Source organism: Bactrocera dorsalis, chromosome 3 (assembly GCF_023373825.1).
Source record: "Bactrocera dorsalis isolate Fly_Bdor chromosome 3, ASM2337382v1, whole genome shotgun sequence".
In the NCBI taxonomy this organism is placed as follows: Eukaryota; Metazoa; Arthropoda; class Insecta; order Diptera; family Tephritidae; genus Bactrocera; species Bactrocera dorsalis.
In genome coordinates, this window is record NC_064305.1 from 46,350,844 (window position 1) to 46,375,094 (window position 24,251).

The 24,251-nt window shown below is 41.6% G+C and overlaps 1 protein-coding gene across 11 annotated transcripts in view; it reads left to right on the top strand.

Moving 5' to 3' along the window:
• The window catches only part of LOC105233792 (oxysterol-binding protein-related protein 1), a 386,119-nt gene that overhangs the window by 21,317 nt on the left and 340,551 nt on the right, over positions 1 to 24,251 (top strand). For 9 of the 11 annotated variants that reach the window (XR_007422136.1, XR_007422135.1, XM_049451343.1 and 6 more), the window contains one exon: positions 16,228 to 16,296. The exons of 1 other annotated variant lie outside the window; for it this stretch is intronic. Coding sequence is in view for 8 of the 10 variants with exons in the window: in XM_049451343.1 (XP_049307300.1) it covers positions 16,262 to 16,296 (35 nt within the window). In the remaining 2 variants the exon portion in view is untranslated. Of the gene's footprint in view, positions 1 to 6,750; positions 6,889 to 16,227; positions 16,297 to 24,251 lie in introns of those variants that run through there. One more of the 11 variants, XM_049451339.1, reaches the window with a different exon arrangement.

Genomic DNA, 24,251 nt, shown 5'->3' on the forward strand with positions numbered 1-24,251 from the left:
TGAATATAGAACCTAAAGATGATTGGACTCCTCACCGCATCAGAATCAATCAGCTGGAGGGCCCTGATCTTGCAAAGCTGATAATAGCCAAAGAAAACGGGGTACGACCACCAAGGGAACAAATAAGTAACGAGAGTCCAACTGCAAAAGCATATTGGGCCCAATGGAACAACATAAACCTCGTTAATGGATACCTTCATCGTACCTGGGAAAGCGAAGATGGCAAACAGTCTCGTCTGCTGATCATAGTACCGAAGTCCATGATCCCGAAAGTATTGAAAGAATATCACAATGGAGCTAGTGGAGGACACCTTGGAATTACAAAAACTATAGAGAAGATTAAACAACGGTTCTACTGGATTGGTTGTCGAGATTCATTAGCAGAATGGATAAGTAATTGTGTAAAGTGCATGGCAGCTAAAGGTCCTAAAGTCAAAAGTCGCGGTAGGCTGCAACAGTACAACGTGGGTTCACCATTTGAACGAGTCGCAATGGATGTTGCAGGTCCGTTCCGTTTGTAGAAAATTGGATAACGAAGTTCGGAGTGCCCGTCGAATTACACTCAGATCAAGGCAGGAATTTCGAATCTTCCATTTTCCAAGAAGTCTGTACATTATTGGGCATCCACAAGAAACGGACAACAGCGTTACATCCACAATCAGATGGAATGGTGGAGAGATTCAACCGAACGCTCGAAGAACATCGGCGGAAAATCGTTGATAAAGATCAACGGAATTGGGACAAGTGCATCCAGATGTTCCTGCTGGCGTATCGTTCAACGAAGCACGAGACAACTGGTTACACGCCAGCAAAGATTGTTTTCGGATCTGATCTGCGACTCCCTGCTGATCTTAAGTTTGGAACGAATCCTACAGCTGTAAGAAATAATGGAGATTATTGCTCTGCCTTAAAGGAAAAAATGAATGAATTGCATCTAATGGTAAAACAGCACACGCATCTGGTGAGCAATAAGATGAAGGATCGGTTTGATCGAGCGGCAAATTCAAAAGGTTTTGAAGAAGGTGATCTGGTCCTGTTGTACAATCCACTTCGAACGAAGGGCCTGTCCCCGAAATTGCAGACAGCCTGGGAAGGGCCCTATATGGTGATGAAACGACTTAATGACGTGGTATACCGCATACAAAGAAATGGAAAAGCACGATGTAAAATGAAAGTAGTACATTTGGAGAGGCTCGCCCCATTTGGTTCAAGAGGATTTGTGCCTAATCGGGACGATTAGGCTTAAATGGAGGGCAGTGTTACAAAAGTAGTATTAAGTTTGGTATTTGTATTGCTATATGCATCCCTTATTATAAACATTGGGCGCCGCGCTGCATTTGGCGGCGCAGCTGTCTGCTTGTCTACTTAAACAAAAGCTGCATTTGGCGCCTTATAGCATTATGTTCTTATAATTGCCATACGCAATATTCTAGAAGGACACCTTGGCGTCAGCGAGGAGTGCGTGGCTATATAAGCCGTGGCAGCGCCAACGTAATCATCCAGTGCCAAGAGTAAATTCTTGTAGTGAAGACAAATCGCGAAATAAAGAGTTGTTGAATTGAATTAAACGGGTTTTTTGGTTTTATTTGTCAATCCAGAGGTACGAACCTAGCAAAGTAAACTTGTAAGCAGTAAAATTGCAACAGTATTATAGTTTTGTTCACATAACGATTGTTTTTAAGTCCTAAAACTAAAAGAGTATATATAGGGTTATATATACCAAAGTGATCAAGGTGACGAGTAGAGTTGAAATCCAGATGTCGGTCTGTCCGTCCGTCATGATCATGATGAAACTTGGTACACGTATTTCATATTACATTAAGTTCGACCGATTTCAATGAAATTCGGTATATAATATTTTCTTAATACCCTGATGTCATGTACGAAATATGGATGAAATCGGTTTATAATCAAGCCTTTTGAATTCCACCTGATGCCTTCTCTGTATAATATATACATTAGGAACCAATGCTGATAGCGGAATAAAACTTTACACAAATACGGTATTTGATCTGAGGTATCCCTTTTGGAGAAATTGTCGTGATCGGACTATAACTTTTCAAGGTCCCTGATATCGAACACAAAGAACTCAGTGCCTAACCTAACCTAATTTTTCACCGAAAATATCGGTAAATCTCTCAGAATCTCGATTATCACTTTATCATGCGAGAGTATAAAATGTTCGGTGACATCCGAACTTAGCCCTTCCTTACTTGTTACCATATAGATTCTTGAATCCTCCTGCTGGGATTACAGCAGCCCAATTTGTCCCATTGTTCATTGATAAAATTTTTCATATATTGAAATGACAATCGTCAAGTGGCTTGTTGAAAATAAATGGAGGTGTCTACTTATACAAATGTAATGCTTAATTTTGTTTTGAAAACTAAGTCATGATGTCGAAGACTGACAACCTGCAAAGAAATGTGTTTCTTAATACTTGAGCAACCCCTAAAACCCCGGGCTTTTTTCAAATTATTGGATCAGCATATTATTACCCTTAAAGTTCGTACAAAGCCGAAAACAAAAAATTAAATTAAATTGAAATTAAAGTGTACCGCTGTAAAAATTAGTTCCCATGATCAAATAGCTAAACCTATTAGGTGATGCATTATAGCAAACAAGGGATACGAACTTAACCGGAAATAGAAACATTCATATTTTTATGCAAATTTATTTAACCGTTTATAATGCAACTGGGCTTTGTTTGCTTTTTAGCATTGCAACAATTCAAGCCAGTAACATTTTTTTGCTAAGATATGTAGGCTATTTCACTATTTTTAGAAGAATTTTAGAAAGTTGTGTCCCAGCATGCGGCAACTACCCATCTTTCAATAATTAAATGTTTGGTAAATAATGACAACATTATGACACTGCGTTATATTTGCGAAGGAAAAAAGAGAGTGAAAAATTAAACATCGTTTTGTCAGAATATAGTTAAGAATACATCAAAAAAAGGGGGGCCGAATGCTCCTTCTATCCCCAGCCGATAGTCCTGGGGGCATGATTATCCAGAGTGATGCCAGAGCTAGTAGAAAAACTAGGGCGAAACAAGGTTAGATGACGCAGTGGCTCCCCTGCAGAAGCGTAACGGTGCAAATCCATGTCCTTGGTACACGAAGTAGCGGGGCTTGGAGCCACTGCCCGGTTAACGCAACTGATCGTCAGGCAAGGGGTGAGAGGGGCAAGAGAAACCGAAACCACGAAACAGAAAAGCGGGAAAATAACACCATAGAAGCCATCTATTTCTAAAAGGCAGAGAGGCAACAACGCACAGATGGCCGGAAGCCAACCCTCCGCACCAAGTGCTACCTCTCAACTACCCGTCGGACACGCTGGTGTTGGAGAAGCTTACCGTGCTCAAGGATCTCCTCATGGAAGAGATATTCAGAGGATCTGGATACGCAGCGTCATTCCATACGGTTCATTTTAGAGGATTCATGCTGCAGGTAGACTACAAGGACAAGAGGTCCGCTATCTGGCCGAGGGAGATCGCTCCCAAGATAATTGGCGGGAAAGGCCCAAAAGTCTGCGAAATATGATAGCATGACGATGTTTCTTTAACCTTTCTAGAGTCGATGAGTCAATGCTACTGACCCGAGCACAAGCACACTGGGCAGGCAGGCTGCGACTGCAGAAACCTTCGAAGTCCCTAGCGTATCTTTTTCTAAGATCTGAAAGTTTTCTTGATCACCAAGGACTTTCTTCTATAACGCTTAATGTACGGGAAACTGTGAGGGGTATAAATGCAACCTAACATTCTATAACAAGTATATTAGGTCTGCAAAACAGAAAAGCTTTAGGAACTTCAGCTAGGCTGTACAAGGCTCTGGCTAGAGGCTAGAGCACAGCTGAAACCACAGTAGGTGATACTAGGATTCGGCTCAGCACTATAAGAAGCTAGCCTCAGGGTGAAATAATATCCCATCTGTTTTGAATAGTACTAAGGGAATGCATTCGATTAGCTGGTAAATCTTGGGGCTGCAACCAAAGATTATCAAGTGTTTGGATGGAGTCATGTGTAGAAGTTCACGCAAGTGAGGAAAGTTCTCTGATCGCCATTTACTTGGGAGTGGCCAGAAACGATTCTTTTACATATGACTCAAGCAGCTCACGACTTCCGGTCTTTGACCAAGTGACCTCTGGGTAGCCTAAGAACATCCGTTTGAAGGCGAGCTAAAGTGAGAAGGCGAAATATCCCCTACTTAGGGTTGTGCGCTGGGTTTGGGACCCGCCACGTAAAAAAACACCCCCAATGAAAAAGCAAACACAGCCTCGGATGAGAGACCCCCCCTTTTGATGACGACCATGGCAAACGAAATAAGGACTACGATTTGAGGGCATGCACCTGGAATGTCCGGTCCCTTAATTGGGAAGGTGCCGCTGCCCAGCTGGTAGATGTCCTCGTAAAGATAAAGGCTGACATCACCGCCGTCCAAGAAATACGATGGACGGGACAAGGACAGAGACGAGTAGGTCCAGTGGCCATATAAAGGAGCGCAAGTTTGGTGTTGGATTCGTGGTGGGAGAGAGACTCCGTCGCCGAGTACTATCATTAACCCCCGTAGAATGAACGTCTAGCCACAATCCGCATCAAAGCGAGGTTCTTCAACAACACCCGCCTCTGTGCAGCAAAAAACGCACGCCAACAACCACAAGGAAGGTTCGACGTCGAGAAGCTGCAATCACAACAGACAGCCGAAAGATTTTCCACTCGGCTTGCACTCCTGCTCTCTGAGAGCACTCGTCAACAACTCGGTATAAGGGAACTGTGGGACGGCATTTCAAACTCCTTACGTACAGCTGCAACCGAAACCATTGGTTTTCGGAAAGTGCAAAAGAACAGCTGGTACGACGAGGAGTGCCGTGTCGCAGCGGAGAGAAAACAGGCTGCCTACCTCGCAACGTTACGATCGACCACAACACGTGCGGGATGAGATAGATACCGAGAGTCGAAGAGGGAAGCGAGACGTATTTGCAGATAGAAAAATAAAGAGGCCAAAATGGGTGAGTACGAAGAGCTTGATAAGCTAGGGGTGATGCTCGAAAATTCTACGGAAAAATTCCGCGGCTTACAGAAGATTTCAAAACCGGAGCATACGGCGGTGTAGAACTGATAAGGAGCATGCATCAGCTTCTTTGTAGAATATGGTCGGACATAAGCATGCCCACCGATTGGAATTTAAGTGTGCTATGCCCAATCCACAAAAAGGGAGACCCCACAATCCTCGCCAACTACCGTGGGATAAGCCTCCTCAACATCGCGTATAAGGTTCTATCGAGCGTATTGTGTGGAAGATTAAAGCCCACCGTCAACAAACTGATTGGACCTTATCAGTGTGGCTTCAGACCTGGTAAATCAATAACCGACCAGATATTCACCATACGCCAAATCTTGGAAAAGACCGTGAAAGGAGAATCGACACTCAACACCTATTCGTCGATTTCAAAGCTGCTTTCGACAACACGAAAAGGAGCTGCCTTTATGCCGCGATGTCTGAATTTGATATCCCCGCAAAACTAATACGGCTGTGTAAACTGACGTTGAGCAGCACAAAAAGCTCCGTCAGCATGTGGAAGGACCTCTCCGAGCCGTTCGATACTGAACGAGTTTTCAGACAAGGCGATTCCCTATCGTGCGAGTTCTTCAATCTGCTGCTGGAGAAAATTATTCGAGCTGCAGGACTTAATCGAGCAGGTACAATCTTTTATAAGAGTGTACAGCTGCTGGCGTATGCCGATGATATTGATATCATCAGCCTCAACACCCGCGCCGTTAGTTCTGCTTTCTCCAGACTGAACAAGGAAGCAACGAAAATGGGTCAGGCAGTGAACGAGAGCAAGACGAAATATCTCCTGTCATCAAATAAAAAGTCGTCGCACTCCCGACTTGGCTCTCACGTCACTGTTGACAGTCATAACTTTGAAGTTGTAGATAATTTCGTCTATCTTGGAACCAGCGTAAACATCACCAACAATGTCAGCCTGGAAATCTAACGCAGGATTACTCTTGCCAACGGGTGCTGCTTCGGACTGAGTAGGCAATTGAAAAGTAAAGTCCTCTCTCGACGAACAAAAGCCAAACTCTATAAGTCGCTCATAATTCCCGTCCTGCTATATGGTGCAGAGGCTTGGACGATGACAACAACCGATGGGTCGGCGTTGCGAGTTTTCGAGAGAAAAGTTCTGCGAAAGATTTATGGTCCTTTGCCCGTTGGCCACGGCGAATATCGCATTCGATGGAACGATGAGCTGTACGAGATATACGACGACATTGACATAGTTCAGCGAATTAAAAGACAGCGGCTACGCTGGCTAGGTCATGTTGCCCGGATGGATGAAAACACTCCAGCTCTGAAAGTATTCGACGCAGTACCCGCCGCGGGAAGCAGAGGAAGAGGAAGACCTCCACTCGGAGGTGGAAGGACCAAGTGGAGAAGGACCTGGCCTCGGTTGGAATATCCAATTGGCGCCACGTAGCGAAGAGAAGAAACGATTGGCGCGCTGTTGTTGACTCGGCTATAATCGCGTAAGCGGTGTCTACGCCAGTAAAGAAGAAGAAGTATACCAAGTACAATCAAGTGGTACATAGACATACATAAGAGCATTTTCTTTCAAAGCCCGGATAAGTATTGAAAATTACAAACTACAGCGATGCTACTAAAAATTGATTTTTTTTAGTATCTAAGTAACCATATTTCAATAAACCGATTAAATGATTGACCTCCAGCCCTCTACATTGTCACAAAAGTAGTCGGAACCTGGACTTCATTCAGTTCGCACGTCCTTATTCTCCATATTCTCTGTTATTCTCGAAATTGCAACTGGTGTTTTGTATTGCGTGAAGTGAATTCTGGAAAATATTTGTTATGGACTCTGAACAACATGGTATGTATTTAATTTTAATAATAAAAGATTAGTTTAGTTAATGTATTCTTTTTTTCGTAAAAACAAATGTGATATACTGTAGAGAGAGGTCGAGTTTTAAATTTATTTTTTACTAAACTACAGGGTTTCTACTTAACATATAAACTTAAACTTTTTCCCCATATTTCCCCTGCTTTATAAAAATGCACATTTAATTAGGCTGGTCACTTAAATAAAATGAGTACTGCCTTTATATATATTTTTTTTAATTAAATACCGAAATTATGCTAAATTATTCTAATTAATATAATGGAATAAAATTACGGTAATAATTCCCTTAAAGTATGCCACCTTTTGACCTAAAATTGTTCAAATCCAACCAAAACTTTTCAAGCCATAATATACCGAATTTGTAACCCCTGTACCTATGGTTGTCTTTTGACAGAAAATATCATTCAATGCGTTATATATGAAATTGAAATTCACACAGAACCTTTTCTGACAATAATATTTCTTTGTATCAAAAATGGCTTGAATCGTTCTAATACTTCCCTGAGCCCCCTATATACCTAATATAAAGATTTTCGAACTTCTAGGTCACTTTATGCTGGATATATCCGCCAATATTTGAGTAATCTCACTGAAAATGGCAGAACATGTTTTGTTCATAACAGTGTATCTTTGCACAGAAAATAGATACAATTGCGCGAAAACTCGACCTTGTATTGTATGTATTTTTTGAGTATGTGGCATATTAGTAATATGTGGGATGAGAAAAAATAGATAAAATCTGGTCGATACTACCACGTACTCAAATATATTCAACATAAAAGGTTCGGTTGCACCTGCACTTACCGCTTCCTTACTTGTTTTATTTTAATATATTGCATTATTAGATTCAATCATCCATTTTTATTAATTTTCATTCATAAAATCACTTTAAATAATTTTGTCCCGATTTTGAAACCAAAATCTCCTATGTGCGACAGCTTGAAAACGTTGAAGAGAATTGATACAAGAGTCGCAGGGCCATGTATCAAACCTTCCATACCTATGGGAAGTTTTTCGAGCATACTAAAAGCAGAGGTCGATGAAATTATCGAATTCTCCAAAGAAATTGACTCATAGCTTAGTAAAAACACGTCAAGTGGACCCCTCATTTTCCACTTGATCCTCGAATTTGAATGTGAGTATTTTTTCATAAAGTAGTCACCATGAACAAATAAAGCCCAAAAATCGTCACCAATAAAGTTTAAAAGAAAAGAAATAAAGCAATAAGTATGAGTTATAAAATTAATTTAAAAATTATTTAACTTCTTTGTTGTTTATTTATAAAAAAAAATATATAATTTATTATCTCTGTCATTTGTTTAAATAAAATTAACCATAAAATAACGATATTTTTAATTAAAACATAAACTATTATTCCTTTCTTATAATTACGGAGTAAATCTAAAGGTAAGTCAATGATATAAGATTTATTATCTCTGTCATTTGTTTAAATAAAATTAACCATAAAATAACGATATTTTTAATTAAAATATTAGCTATTATTCCTTTCTTAAAATTACGGAGTAAATCTAAATGTAAGTTAATGATACGCGGCAGAGCGCTATACCGGCAGCGCTCTTAAATTTCTTTTTTGCTTCATCTAATTGCGATCAGTCAAATTTTTTCGCGGATTTCGGTACTTGAATGTTTGTTGCAAAATACTGAAAAAAAGAAATTTTAGTTTTTGAGGGAGAAGTCATTAAAGTGTTCATTTGTTAACTTAAAAGTTAATAAACAATATGAAATAATAAAAATAATTAAAATTCATGCATATTTTCTGAAAGTAACAGTAGTGAGCTATAACTCCTGAAAATTTTATAAAAAAATCACCAATAGTTTTTTAGTTATTAATTTAAAAAAAAGTAGTAAAAATTTCCAATTAAAAAAATTGTTGTTAAAATTAAAATTTAAAAAAACTGGGCGGGGGATTATTTGTTCATGGTGACTACTTTATGAAAAAATGCTCACATTCAAATTCGATGATCAAGTGGAAAATGAAGGGTCCACTTGACGTGTTTTTACTCATTACGTATGAAGTAGGGCCTATAGATCTACGGGAAAAGCACACCGTTTTACATTTTTAAGGTTCAAGCCGTATTAGCCGTATTAGTTTTGCGGGGATACCAAATTCAGGCATCGCGAAATAAAGGCAGCTCATTTTCGTCCTGACAAAAGCAGCTTTGAAATCGATGAAAAGGTGTTGTGTGTCGATTCTCCTTTCAAGGTTCAATCAGTTTGATATCAGTATCATCGGCATACGCTCTTATAGGAGATGGTACCTTCTCTATTTAGTCCTGCAGCTCGAATTATTTTCTCCAGAAGCAGGTTGGAAAAGTCGCACGATAGGGAATCGCCTTGTCTGAAACCTCGTTTCGTATCGAACGCCTCGGAGATGTCCTTCCCGTTTCTGACGGAGCTTTTCGTGTTGCTCAACGTCGGCTTACACAGCCGTATTAGTTTAGCGGTGATACCAAATTCAGACATCGCGGCATAAAGGCAGCTCTCTTTTGTGTTGTCGAAAGCAGCTTTGAAATCGACGAAGAGGTGGTGTGCGTCGATTCTCCTTTCACTGGTCTTTTCCAAGATTTGGCGCATGTGAATATCTGGTCGGTTGTTGATTTGCCAGGTCTAAAGCCACACTGATAAGGTCCAATCAGTTTTTTGACGATGGGCTTTAATCTTTCACACAATACGCTCGATAGAACTTTATATGCGAGGAGGCTAATCCCACGGTAGTTGGCGCAGATTGTGGGGTCTCCTTTTTTATGAATTGGACATAGCACACTTAAATTCCAATCGTTGGGCTTTCGTCCGACCATATTTTATAAAGAAGCTGATGCATGCTCCTTATCAGCTCTTCGCCGCCGTTTTTGAATAGCTCGGCCGGCAATCCGTCGGCCCCTGCCGCTTTGTTGTTCTTCAGGCATTCAATTGCTATTCGAACTTCTTCATGGTCGGGTAATGGAACGTCTGCTCCATGGTCATTGATTGGGGAATCGGGTTCGCCTTCTCCTGGCGTTGTGAGTACACTGCCATTCAGCAGGCTGGAGAAGTGTTCCGTCCATAATTTAAGTATGCTCTGAGCATCGGTGGCTAGATCACCTTTGGGGGTTCAACAAGAGTATGCTCCAGTCTTGAAACCTTCTGTAAGCCGAAGCAGTCGTAGAATTTTCGAGCATTACCCCTGTCGGACAGCTTATCAAGCTCTTCGTACTCACGCATTTCGGCCTCTTTCTTTTTTTGTCTGCAAACGCGTCTCGCTTACCTCTTCAACTCTCGGTATCTATCTCATCCCGCACGTGTTGTGGTCGATCGTAACATTGCGAGGTTGACGAGTGCTCTCAGAGAGCAGGAGTGCAAGCCGAGTAGAAAATCCTTCGGCTGTCTGTTGTGATTTCAGCTTCTCGACGTCGAACCTTCCTTTTGTTTTTTGGCGTGCGGTTTTTGCTGCACAGAGGCGGGTGCGGATCTTGGCTGCAACAAGATAGTGGTCCGAGTCGATGTTAGGACCTCGGAGCGCACGCACATCTAAAACACTGGAGACGTGTCTTCCGTCTATCTCAACATGATCGATCTGGTTGGTGGTTTTTCGATCCGGAGACAGCCAGGTAGCTTGATGTATCTTCTTATGCTGGAATCTAGTACTACAGATAATCATATTTCGGGCCCCGGCGAAGTCGATCAGCCTCAACCCTTTTGGGGATGTTTGCTCGTGGAGGCTGAAATTACCGACCGTAGTGCCAAAGATACCTTCTTTGCCCGTTAAAGTCGCCAAGCACGATTTTGAAATCGTGGCGGAGCATCTGTCATAAGTGCTCTCCAAGCACTCACAAAAGGCATCTTTGATCACATCGTCCTTCTCTTCCGTTGGGGCGTGGGCGCAAATCAGAGATATGTTGAATAGGGTGGGTCGATTCCGGAATTTTTTCGATTCGGTATTTCTAATAGTGCGGAAAAGTTGCCTTAGTACTTCCTGATTCCAATGCAACTTTTTGTTTTGAGATCGGATTGCATCTTCAACCCGAACCTCGGCCTTGAAATTTCGGAAATTCGCCTAAAGTCGTGAAATTGTCTACCTAGCACCTGAAATACGCATCTCATGGCAAAATGTATAAAACAAAAGTTATTTGTCACGTCATTTGCTACCGAAATGGTATACGTGATCATGGCCGTAGGATGAACCGTTCCCGAGATACGAGCGAAAATCGGCTTGCGGCCACACTTCTTGACGTTGATTTCGCCGAGTGCTATCACTCACATTCATTCACCTACGCCAAAGGACACGTTCGGATAGGTCTCCACACAAATATTTTTTCATCGAGTTCCTTCACTCTTGTCGTTGATTTCGCCAGGTGCTATCACTTATATTCTCTCAACAAAACACAGAACTCAAAATGTCTGTATCTAAATTTAAATTTAGACAGAAATGTCCTGTGTTTGGCATATATCCGTACAATCTCTCTGAGTCCCAGTTACCTACTTACCAGGATGTTCTTTTGTGTTATCAGTTTGAAAGATTTGGTATAGGGCGACTCCGAGGCGACAACTATGAACCTAGGAGTAAAGAGGTTACAGAAATAGTTGCAAAAAAGGTTGAAAATACTTTCAAAAAGTCATCTATTCCGATAGTTTCACACACCAGAGTTGTACAAATGCTCACCACATACCATAAGAAATTTCTGACTCTTAAAAAAATGTTTTTAAGGAACCCAATAGGTTTGAGCTCTAAAAGAGAGGCACTGCTTGTAAATGCATTTATTTTTCTTCTTGCACTTGTCCAAAGGAAAGAAAAGTTCCTATCAATGAACAACCATTTCTCTTGGACCAGAGAACCACAAGAATTGGTCATTGGAAGTGTTGATCTACCTGAAACAAAAAAGATTACAAAGAAAAATGAACGTAAAGAAAAGCTTTCAAAACGTCATTCAACATCAACACTTACCAGAAAAGTATCAGCTAGAACACGTGACCATTCAGATCAGCCAGACTCTCATACAGACGACAACAATGTAGGCGCGTCGCACATTGATTCTTCGAAAAACGATGGTGATGATGAATTTTCTCTTCCATCCTCTAAAACCAAACAAAACACACTAGTATTACAACACACTGCTTTAGCTGCCCAAAGATTTGGAGTAAGTGATAGAGCAGCGGCCTTGATTGTTTCATCGGCTTTTCTGGATGTCAAAAAAGCAGGTTTGATAACAGAGGATCAGGCTAGCTTTGTCACTGACAAATGCAAGATTAGTCGGGCAAAAAAAAGTGTTGGTGTTAAGCTCCAGAACACCGAAAGTATTGACTCCGTATATGGGCTGTATTTTGACGGCCGCAAAGACAATACACTTACACAAGTCAGCGAAGGTGAAAAGTACTACCGCGACACTGTCAAAGAGAAACATATTTCTCTTATAGCGGAACCTGGTTGTCATTACTTTGGCCACGTCACTTCTCCTTCCGGGTCAGCTGAGGATGAGACGCAAGCTATATGGCAACATTTACAAGACAATTCAGTTGATGTGGAACATCTAGAAGTTGTCGGTGCTGATGGCACCAACACGAACACAGGTTGGAAAGGTGGAATCATTCGGAAACTAGAAGAAAGAATAGGTAGGCCATTACAGTGGGTTGTTTGTCTTCTACATTTCAACGAACTTCCATTCCGTGCTCTATTCGAACACATAGATGGTGTCTCAAAGAGTCCAAATACATTCTCTGGCGACATAGGTAAACTGCTCCCTTATTGTGAGAAGTTGCCTGTTGTCAAATTTGAAAGTTTTCCATCCTGCCAATTACCTTCTGAGGTTATTAATCCGACCCAACTTAGCACAGACCAAGCTTATCTCTATAAAATATCAGAAGCTGTTATTTCCGGTCAATGTTCCTCAGATTTAGCGTCGATGCATCCAGGTAACTTGTACAAATCTCGCTGGCTCACCTGTGCAAATAGAATTCTGAGATTATACATTTCTACTGACAAACCAACAAAGGAAATAAAGATTTTGGTCAAGTACATACTTACAGTTTACTCACCTTTGTGGTTCTCAATAAGATTCAACAGTTCAATCAAAGATGGCTCGCGCCATCTCTATGCTGCAATTCAAAGGTCGAGATACTTACCCGCTAAACTGGGCAAGGTTGTCGATTCATCCATTCAACAGAATGCTTTCTTTGCTCTTCCAGAAAACATTCTCCTTAGTATGATGACTGATGAACGGATAGAAGTCAGAAAGTTGGCCCTTGACCGTCTTCTGGCAGCCAGAGAAGCAGAGTCTGACACCATAAATGGAAGAGTTAGGTGTAATAGAGTGCCAAAGCTGAATTTCAAAGCTAATACTTATTACGATATGATTAACTGGAAGACTATTACCTTGACTGTTCCACCAGTTCTTTGTTCAGTTTCTAACGAAGAACTCATAAAAGGGCTGTCAGGAGACACTGCAGAGGTATGGAAATTTAGTAAATTCCCCTCTCACACCGTGGCAGACGAGAGAATCGTCAAACTGGTGACAGAGGCATCTTCTAAAGTTATTGGCCCCCAATCTCGTGATCTTTTCATACGCTCTACACTGAAATCTAGGCAACAAGTGCCAAAGTTTAGTACAAAATCTGATTTTATCAATAAATTTGACACAGATTCAGACTAAAACAAGCTTGACATATGGTTGGTTGGTTGGGTTGGGCTTGGGAGGAACCCGAAGAGCAGCTACCTCCACGCGGTGGGTTCTGGGTGACCAATACAGGTTAGCTGAGAGCTGCAACAATTTTGACCTTGCGCTGTGGCGCGCCGCCTTTTCGCAATTTCGGTAGCAAATAACGTGACAAATAACTTTTGTTTTATACATTTTGCCATGAGATGCGTATTTCAGGTGCTAGGTAGACAATTTCACGATTTTAGGCGAATTTCCAAAATTTCAAGGCCGAGGTTCGGGTTGAAGATACAATCCGATCTCAAAACAAAAAGTTGCATTGGAATCAGGAAGTACTAAGGCAACTTTTCCGCACTATTAGAAATACCGAATCGAAAAAATTCCGGAATCGACCCACCCTAATGTTGAAGAACCTCGCTTTGATGCGGATTGTGGTTAGACGTTCATTCACCGGAGTGAATGATAGAACTCGGCGACGGAGTCTCTCTCCCACCACGAATCCCACGCCGAACTTGCGCTCCTTTATATGGCCACTGTAGTAAATGCCACAAGGACCTACTCGTATCTGTCCTTGTCCCGTCCATCGCATTTCTCGGAAAGCGGTGATGTCAGCCTTCGCTCTAACGAGGATATCAACCAGCTGGGCAGCGGCACCTTCCCAATTAAGGGACCGGACATTCCAGGTGCATGCCCTCAAATCACAGTCCTTATTTCGTTTGCCATGGTCGTCATCAAAAGGGGGGTCTCTCATCCGAGGCTGTGTTTGCTTTTTCATTGGGGGTGTTTTTTTACGTGGCGGGTCCCAAACCCAGCGCACAACCCTATGCAGGGTATGTTTCGCCTTCTCACTTTAGCTCGCCTTCAAACGGATGTTGTTAGGTTACCCAGAGCATACTTGGTCAAAGACCGGAAGTCGTGAGCTGCTAGAGTCATATGTAAAAGAATCGTTTCTGGCCACTCCCAAGTGAATGGCGATGAGAGAACTTTCCTCACTTGCGTGAACTTCTACACATGACTCCATCCTCCATTTGTTCATTTAGTTTCAGTAAAACATCGCATATCGACGAATTTGAACAGTTTAAAGTCAGGTGAACTAACGGATGCGGTTGTTAAAGGAATGAGTATTAGTTTGGACATTGTTCACATACTGAATAACTCATTATTCATAAGGTTAGCTAAAACAGCCAAAATCATTATATTTGTATGTAGTATAATTTAAAATATTTTTGGCACTACAAGACTCCGCTAAATGCGTAGTCCCATCAAAGAAGATGGTAAGGTGAAATAATAAAACCAAACAATTATTTCTTTCAAAAAATAAGTCAGATTATTTAGAGTTTAAAATTTTCTGTCTTTTTGTCCATAAAGCATCTAACGTAGTTTGCATTTTAATTTTGCATTCTGCTAAAAGTTATTAATAATTTTATAAAGCATCTTTATCGCACCGGCTTTTTTGAGTTCCTTTCCAATTTGGATCATTTGCAGTAAATAAATTGGTCCATAATTTCAGTTATGGTGGTCAAATTCCATCCTACTAACGCTACCGAAAGTTTTTTCTGCTATCTTATTCCAAGAAAAGTACGAGTATATCAGATAAAGTAGTTTTTCCAAAATTTTAAACTGTTATATTCGGCCCTATTCCTGTTGTCGTTATCGTTATGAAACGAAATAAGAACATCTATGTGGGAACCCTGTTGGAATTATCGACATTTATCATATGTGGCCAGGTCCTTCTCCACCTGGTCTTCCCAACGGGGTGGAAGTCTTCCTTTGCTTCCCCTGGCGGGTACTGCGTTGAACACTCTCAAAGCCGGAGTGTTTTCATCCATTCGGACGACCTTTGACCTAGCCGGCATAGCTTCTGTCTCTCAATTTGCTGAACTATATCAATGTCGTCGTATCACGTACAGCTCAATGGGGAAAGGCCCAAAAATCTTCCGCCGAAACTTTCTCGCGAAAACTCGTAGCGCCAACTCATCAGATGTTGTCACCGTCCATGCCTCTGCACCATATAGATGAGGTACTTGTAGAGTTTGGTCTTTGTTCGTCGAGAGGGGACTTCTCAATTGCGGACCCCGTCCGAAGTAGTACCTGTTGGCTAGATTTGGATTTTGAGGCTGACGTTGTAGTTGGTGTTAATACTGGCAGTTATGACTGTCAACAGTGACGTGAGTGCCTAGCGATGAGTGCGATGACTGTTTGTTTGATGACAGGAGATATTTCGCCTTGCGCTCGTTCACTCTATTCAGTCCGGATAGAACAGAACTTACAGCTCGAATTATTTTCTCCAAGAGAAGATTGAAGAAGTCGCACGCCTTGTCTGAAACCTCGTTTTTCACGGGTCCTTTCTAAGATTTAGCGCATGGTGAACTATAAAAATCCAATCAGTTTGTTGACGGTGAACTTCAGTTTCATTACGATATACCAATTTTTACACAAGTTACAGTTTGCACAGGAAGACGGACAGACATACATGCGGATTTCAATTCGTCTCGTCATCCTGATCATGTATATAATATACATATATGTATGTATATAAGTCTATAAGTCTGTTATGTCTATATCTATCAAAAAAGAAGATAATAATAAAAAAGAATAAAATAAGATATATGTAGCTTTACATATCCATATGTATTTATTATAAATTTTCTTTATATTTCAGTGAAATAGTAAAATACCAATAAAAAGAAAATAATATGACTACGAGTAACAACGAATCCTTTATTCAAAGGTAAGACTTAACAAAAACACCGTTTAATAAATGCCTTCACTGTTTAATTTTTATTTCAATTATTAATCAAATATTTACATAAAATTTTTAAATAATGTGGAAAATATCCTTATATTCCTTTCATGCCATCTTTATAGGAGCCTATTTGTAGAGTAGCGTCGATCTGGCTCCTTCATTTACTGCACAGTTCTCTGGAAAATCATTGTGTCCTGGAACTTAAAGCATGTTTATCGTGCAATAGAATGTTAGTTATAATCTATCTATCTACCACTTTATTCGATGAAACTTTAAGAGATATAAGAAATTTCAAAACCGCTTTGCTAACCGTAATACAATAACATTTCTTGTTAGAATCACACTCTTTGTTAGAACAAGAAGGTTTTCTTTAATTGCTTTGATCTCTGCTTGGACAGTTACAGAACACTGCAGTAGTTGAAACTCTAGTAGTCACCCCTGCCTTATGCCCCTCTAGCGGAAAAGGAAATCTTAGGGATCAAATTTAAATTTGTTTCTAAAAGATTACAAAAATCCGTAGTATTGCGTAGAAATAGGTACTTAATAAGTAAAGAGTGGTCCATTTTGAAGTGTCCCACTTTTTTAAAGAAAAAACACGGAAACCTGAAATTTAATATTTATTATCAAGACCATTTTTCGACATTTATTTTTTGAATGTTATTTCCTTCACATGTTCGCCGCGACTACGTCTCAGATGGTTCATTCGTTGAGTCCACTTTTCGTTGACTCGTTCGAGCATTCCGACTTGTAACTGGCAAATAGCGTGATGTTTTGTTCCAAGACCTGAATCGAAGCGGGAATGTAAGCATATACTTTAAACTTTATTTATCCTAACAGGAAAAAGACTAACAAAGTGTTCTATGAATAAATCCATTGATTAATGCGATATATGGGAAGTGTTGCCGTCTTGTTAAACGTTCCGACAAGATATCGCAGCCGATTGGAAGTTGCACCACAACAACGCCCCAACTCAACCGCCTTTCGTGTGACCAGCTACTGCAGCTTTTAAATAATTGCATCGATTGGAGGATGGAGTCAAGTGTGGAAGTTCACGCAAGTGATTTTTGGATTAAGCAGCTCACGCCTTCGGGTCTTTGACCAAGTATCCTCTGGGTAACCTAACAACATCCGTTTGAAGGCGAGCTAAAGTGAGAAGGCGAAACATTGTGCGCTGGGTTTGGGACCCGCCACGTAAAAAAACACCCCAGCGAATATTAACAACCAGCCTCGGAAGAGAGACCCCCCTTTTGATAACGACCATGGAAAACGAAATAAGGATTACGAATTGAGGGCATGCACCTGGAATGTCCGGTCCCTTAATTGAGAAGGTGCCGCTGCCCAGTTCGTTGATGTCCTCGTTAGAGTGAAGACTGACATCACCGCCGTCCAAGAAATGCGATTGACAGGACAAGGACAAAGACGAGTAGGTCCTTTTGGCATTTACTACGGTGGCCATATAAAGGAGCGCAAGTTCGGTGTGGGATTCATGGTGGGAGAGAGACATCGTCGCCGAGTACTATCATTCACTCCGGTGAGTCACAATCCACTTCAAGGCGAGGTTCTTCAACATATCGCTGATTTGCGCCCACGCCCCGACGGAAGAGAAGGACGATGTGACCAAAGATACCTTCTGTAAGCACTTGGAGCACACCTATGAGAGCTGCCCCGCCACGAAATCAAAATCGAGATTGGCGGCTTTAACGCCAGGGTGAACAAAGAAGGTATCTTTGGTACGACGGTCGGCAAATTTAGCCTCCACGAGGAAACATCCCCAAATGGGTTGAGGCTGATGGACTTCGCCGGGGCCCGAAATATGGTTATCTGTTGTACTAGATTCCAGCATAAGAAAATTCCTCAAGCCACCTGGCTGTCTCCGGATCGAAAAACCACCAACCAGATCGATCATGTTGTGATAGCCAGAAGGCACGTCACCAGTGTTTTAGATATGCGTGCGCTCCGAGCTCCTAACATCGACTCAGACCACCATCTTGTTGCAGCCAAGATTCGCACCCACCTCTGTGCAGTAAAAAACGCACGCCAAAAAACAAAAGGAAGGTTCGACGTCGAGAAGCTGCAATCACAACAGACAGCCGAACGTTTTTCTACTCGGCTTGCACTCCTGCTCTCTGAAAGCACTCGTCAACAACTCGGTAAAAAGGAATTGTGGGACGGCATTTCAAACTCCTTACGTACAGCTGCAACCGAAACCATTGGTTTTCGGAAAGTGCAAAAGAACAGCTGGTATGACGAGAAGTGCCGTGTCGCAGCGGAGAGAAAACAGGCTGCCTACCTCGCAACGTTACGATCGACCACAACACGTGCGGGATGAGATAGATACCGAGAGTTGAAGAGGGAAGCGAGATGCATTTGAAGACAAAAAAAGAAAGAGACCGAAATTCGTGAGTTCGAAGAGCTTGATAAGCTGTCCGACAGGGGTAATGCTCGAAAATTCTACGACTGCTTCGGCTTACAAAAGGTTTCAAGACTGGAGTATACTCCTGTAGAACCCCCAAAGGTGATCTAGCCACCGATGCCCAGAGCATACTTAAATTATGGAGGGAACACTTCTCCAGCCCGTTGAATGGCAGTGATCTCACAACGCATGCGAAAGCATGCCCAACGATTGGAATTTAAGTGTGCTATGCCCAATTCATAAAAAAGGAGACCCCACAGTCTGCGCCAACTACCGTGGGATTAACCTCTTTAATATCGCATATAAAGTTCTATTGAGCGTATTGTGTGAAAGATTAAAGCCCATCGTCAACAAACTGATTGGACCTTGTCAGTCTGGCTTTAGACCTGGCAAATCAACAACCGACCAGATATTCACCATGCGCTAAATCTTGAAAAAGACCAGTGAAAGCAGAATCGACAACAATCACCCCTTCATCGATTTCAAAGCTGCTTTTGACAGCACGAAAAAGCGCTGCCTTTATTCCACTATGTCTGAGTTTAATATCCCCGCAAATATAATAAGGGTGTGTAGACAGATGTTGAGCAGTACCAAAGCTCTTTCAGGATCGAGGAGAACCTCTTCGAGCCGTTCGATACTAAACGTGGTTTCAGAAAAGGCTCCCTTTCGTGCGACTTGTTCAACTCAATACTGCCAGATGTAAAACTAAATACAGAAAGTACCTCTTCTATAAGATTGTACAGCTGCTGGCATATGCCGGTGATATTGATATCCTTGGTCTCAACACCTGCGCCGTGAGTTCTACCTTTATCCAGACTGGATAGGGAAGCGAAGTTAATGGCTCTGGCAGTGAGCAAGGGCAAGACGAAATATCGTCTGTCATCAAACAAACAGTTAGTCTAAGAGCCAGTGAAAAGCGACAAGTATTTATTTGACCAGACCTAGGCTTTTGTCCAGTGAGGCCCCTACACTTATTGTACATGACATGGGGACTCACTAAGCCTAGCGTGGCGGACGCGGCGCGCGCCCAGGTAAGACAGGTACCGTTTTTTTGTGAAATTTAAATGTATTTGACCTCGTCTGCCGTTTTGCAATTTTACAATATATTATTATTATTATCGAAAAACAACAATGGCAGACCATTATCGCGCCTCTAACATTGCAGCAGACGGTTTTGAAAGTGCTGAAAAAAATAAAATTTTAAAATTATTTGACTAGATCTGCCATTAATAATTTTATTCATTAGGGTCTTATAAACCTATTTTAATCACGGCAGACGATTTTATTGAGTACTCACTTCAGCAGATAGCATAATCTTTACCAAGTTGTATTCTCATCTCAACGGTTTTTGTCAGATGTTTTCAGTGCAGTGTGAACCTAAATAGAGTGCCTTGTGTTTTGTGAATTTTTAAAGTTATTTATCAAATCTTTTAAAGTTTATTATTCATTTGATTTATCTGAAATGTCGAGTGAAGAAGAAAAACTAAAGTGTGTTTTTTGTGACACTGTAAAGGCTGAAAAAATACAGCTTTTCTCACCAGAGACATTATCAAAATGTAAAAAGATTTTGAGGTTACGGAAACTTCTTAAGTTAAAATATCATTATATTATTTTACCGGACGAACTTTGTGATTCTGCGTACCATAGTACTTGTTATAAATTATTCACTGCATTATAAAGGCAGTTTTTTTTGACAGACGTTAAAGAAAAGGTTCCACCACAGCCCAGTGAGATTTCATCTGCAATTGAGCAACCTTCTACGTCAGCTGATAGTTTAATTAAGGATGTGATTGCACATAATTCCCTAGTAGAAGATGTGAACCTTCCGCAGACCGAAGGAATGGACGCTGAAGCTCATCAGCCGTTGGAGGAAGAGCCATCTGCTGTCCCAACAACATCATCAACCGTTCAAACTTCCGACAATGTTGCTTCCGCAAACATCGATGTATGTTTTTTTTTGTAATAAAAAAAAACAGTTTCAGTCCAAAATTGAACCTTTACGAATTTCTGAGAGAAATCAATTTGAAAAAAGTGTTCTCTTAAATTTAAAGCCTGATACTGAAGTTTAAAATGAAGTTTTGAATAAACTACAAAGTGTTCTTTCCTCAGAAGTACATTACCACGATGTTTGTCGACAAAATTTTAGGAATCGAAAGAGGTCACTTTTGAAAAGTCCAGTCCGTACTACATGGCACATTTCCCGAGGAAAAATGACACTGTTTACAAAGAAATATGTCATTTAATGCAAAAGAATGTGATCAATCGCGGACGTTGTTATTTTATAACTTACGAGTATTTACATAAAGAATATCTTCAAATGTTTAAAGATTTAACAGAAGGCTCGGACGCTACATCTATATTTACACCACACTATTTCGAGGAAACGATTCGTAAGAAATTCACTGATAAAATCCAAATTTTAATATCAAATAAAAAAAGTCGTCGCCCCCAAAGGTATTTTAGTAATTCAAAAGTATTTGTCGGTTACCTAAAAATGATTTAATTTCCTCACTAAACCAATGTTTTCCAAAAAAATCTATCAGAGCTTCCTTAAAATTTGTAGTTTTCAATTCTTTTGCAAAATCTGACGGCCGTACCTATTCAGGCCTGTGTATCAATGAATGATGCTTCATGCCGTAGACATCATTGAGTGTAGGATGAAAAATCCATCAATTAAAATTACATCTACATTTTAAAAGTACAGATTTGTCAGTTTTACAGAAACCACCATCTAGATGACATAAAGCAAGAGGTGCAGGAAATATTGGATATGCTAAAATTATGAGAACATCAATTTGATGGTCCATTGAAATTCCTAACAAACGTCCGAGCAAATCCCGCTGTAACTTAATCTCTTGTTTCTTACCTCCAATTCTTACAGATTTTTTTTTTGAGAAGTAAGCTTGAAAAGTTGTGTATTGGTGTCTTTTTCAAATCTTTTCGGATCAGATGTACATTCCGATATGAAAATTGTTCGTAGCTCTTCATCATTTTTTTCGATATTTAAAAGAAACTCTTCCACTTGAGATGACGCAACTTTGCCGGAACCAATGTTAAATAGTTGATCAGGTGATAAATCAACGATGAAGGGATTCACATGTTGATCGAACGAGCTGATAAATTTTTCAAGTTGTTGACAACTTCTCTTAACATTATGTGGCTGTAATATCTTGCTTTTTAGTTATTCCTAACTCTTCTAATACGTGTGTAACTACAATTCTGTAATCGTTCAATCTCTTCTATAATATCTTCAGAAATTTCAATATTTTAATATGTGAGAAAAGATCTAAAATGCATTATTTGTAGTGCTTAAGACATTATTGGAGGATGGAGTCATGTGTAGAAGTTCACGCAAGTGAGGAAAGTTCTCTGATCGTCATTCACTTGGGAGTGGCCAGAAACGATTCTTTTGCATATGACTCAAGCAGCTCACGACTTCCGGTCTTTGACCAAGTATCCTCTGGGTAGCCTAAGAACATCCGATTGAAAGCGAGCTAAAGTGAGAAGGCGAAACATCCCCTGCATAGGGTTGTGCGCTGGGTTTGGGACACGCCACGTAAAAAAACACTCCCAATGAAAAGGAACAACAAGCCTCGGATGAGTGACTCCCCTTTTGATGACGACCATGGCAAACGAAATAAGGACTACGAATTGAGGGCATGCACCTGGAATGTCCGGTCCCTTAATTGGGAAGGTGCCGCTGCCTAGCTGGTTGATGTCCTCGTGAAAATAAAGGCTGACATCACCACCGTCCAAGAAATGCGATGGACGGGACAAGGACAGAGACAAGTAGGTCCTTGTGACATTTACTACAGTGGCCATATAAAGGAGCGCAAGTTTGGTGTTGGATTCGTGGTGGGAGAGAGACTCCGTCGCCGAGTACTATCATTCACTGCGGTGAATGAACGTCTAACCACAATCCGCATCAAAGCGAGGTTCTTCAACATATCGCTGATTTGCGCCCACGCCCCGACGGAAGAGAAGGACGATGTGACCAAAGATGCCTTTTATGAGTGCTTGGAGCACACTTATGAGAGATGCCCCCGCCACGATGTCAAAATCGTGCTTGGCGACTTTAACGCCAGGGTGGGCAAAGAAGGTATCTTTGGCACTACGGTCGGTAAATTCAGCCTCCACGACGAAACATCCCCAAATGGGTTGAGGCTGATCGACTTCGCCGGGGCCCGAAATATGGTTATCTGTAGTACTAGATTCCAGCATAAGAAGATACATCAAGCTACCTGGCTGTCTCCGGATCGAAAAACCACCAACCAGATCGATCATGTTGTGATAGACGGAAGACACGTCTCCAGTGTTTTAGATGTGCGTGCGCTCCGAGGTCCTAACATCGACTCGGACCACTATATTGTTGCAGCCAAAATTCGCACCCGCCTCTGTGCAGCAAAAAACGCACGCCAACAAACACAAGGAAGGTTCGACGTCAAGAAGCTGCAATCACAACAGACAGCCGAACGTTTTTCTACTCGGCTTGCACTCCTGCTCTCTGAGAGCACTCATCAACAACTCGGTAAAAAGGAACTGTGGGACGGCATTTCAAACTCCTTACGTACAGCTGCAACCGAAACCATTGGTTTTCGGAAAGTGCAAAAGAACAGCTGGTACGACGAGGAGTGCCGTGTCGCAGCGGAGAGAAAACAGGCTGCCTACCACGCAACGTTACGATCGACCACAACACGTGCGGGATGGGATAGATACCGAGAGTTGAAGAGGGCGCTATTGATATTGATATCATCGGCCTCAACACCCGCGCCGTTAGTTCTGCTTTCTCCAGGCTGGACAAGGAAGCAAAACGAATGGGTCTGGCAGTGAACGAGGGCAAGACGAAATATCTCCTGTCATCAAACAAACAGTCGTCGCACTCGCGACTTGGCACACACGTCACTGTTGTCAGTCATAACTTTGAAGTTGTAGATAATTTCGTCTATCTTGGAACCAGCGTAAACACCACCAACAATTTTGGCTTAGAAATCCAACGCAGGATAACTCTTGCCAACAGGTGCTACTTCGGACTGAGTAGGCAATTGAAAAGCAAAGTCCTCTCTCGACAGACAAAAACCAAACTCTATAAGTCACTCATAATTCCCGTCCTGCTATATGGTGCAGAGGCTTGGACGATGTCAACAGCGGATGAGTCGACGTTGCGAGTTTTCGAGAGAAAAATTCTGCGAAAGATTTATGGTCCTTTGCGCGTTGGCCACGGCGAATATCGCATTCGATGGAACGATGAGCTGTACGAGATATACGACGACATTGACATAGTTCAGCGAATTAAAAGACAGCGGCTACGCTGGCTAGGTCATGTTGTCCGGATGGATGAAAACACTCTAGCTCTGAAAGTATTCGACGCAGTACCCGCCGGGGGAAGCAGAGGAAGAGGAAGACCTCCACTCCGTTGGAAGGACCAAGTGGAGAAGGACCTGGCTTCGCTTGGAATATCCAATTGGCGCCACGTAGCGAAAAGAAGAAACGACTGGCGCGCGGTTGTTAACGCGGCTATAATCGCGTA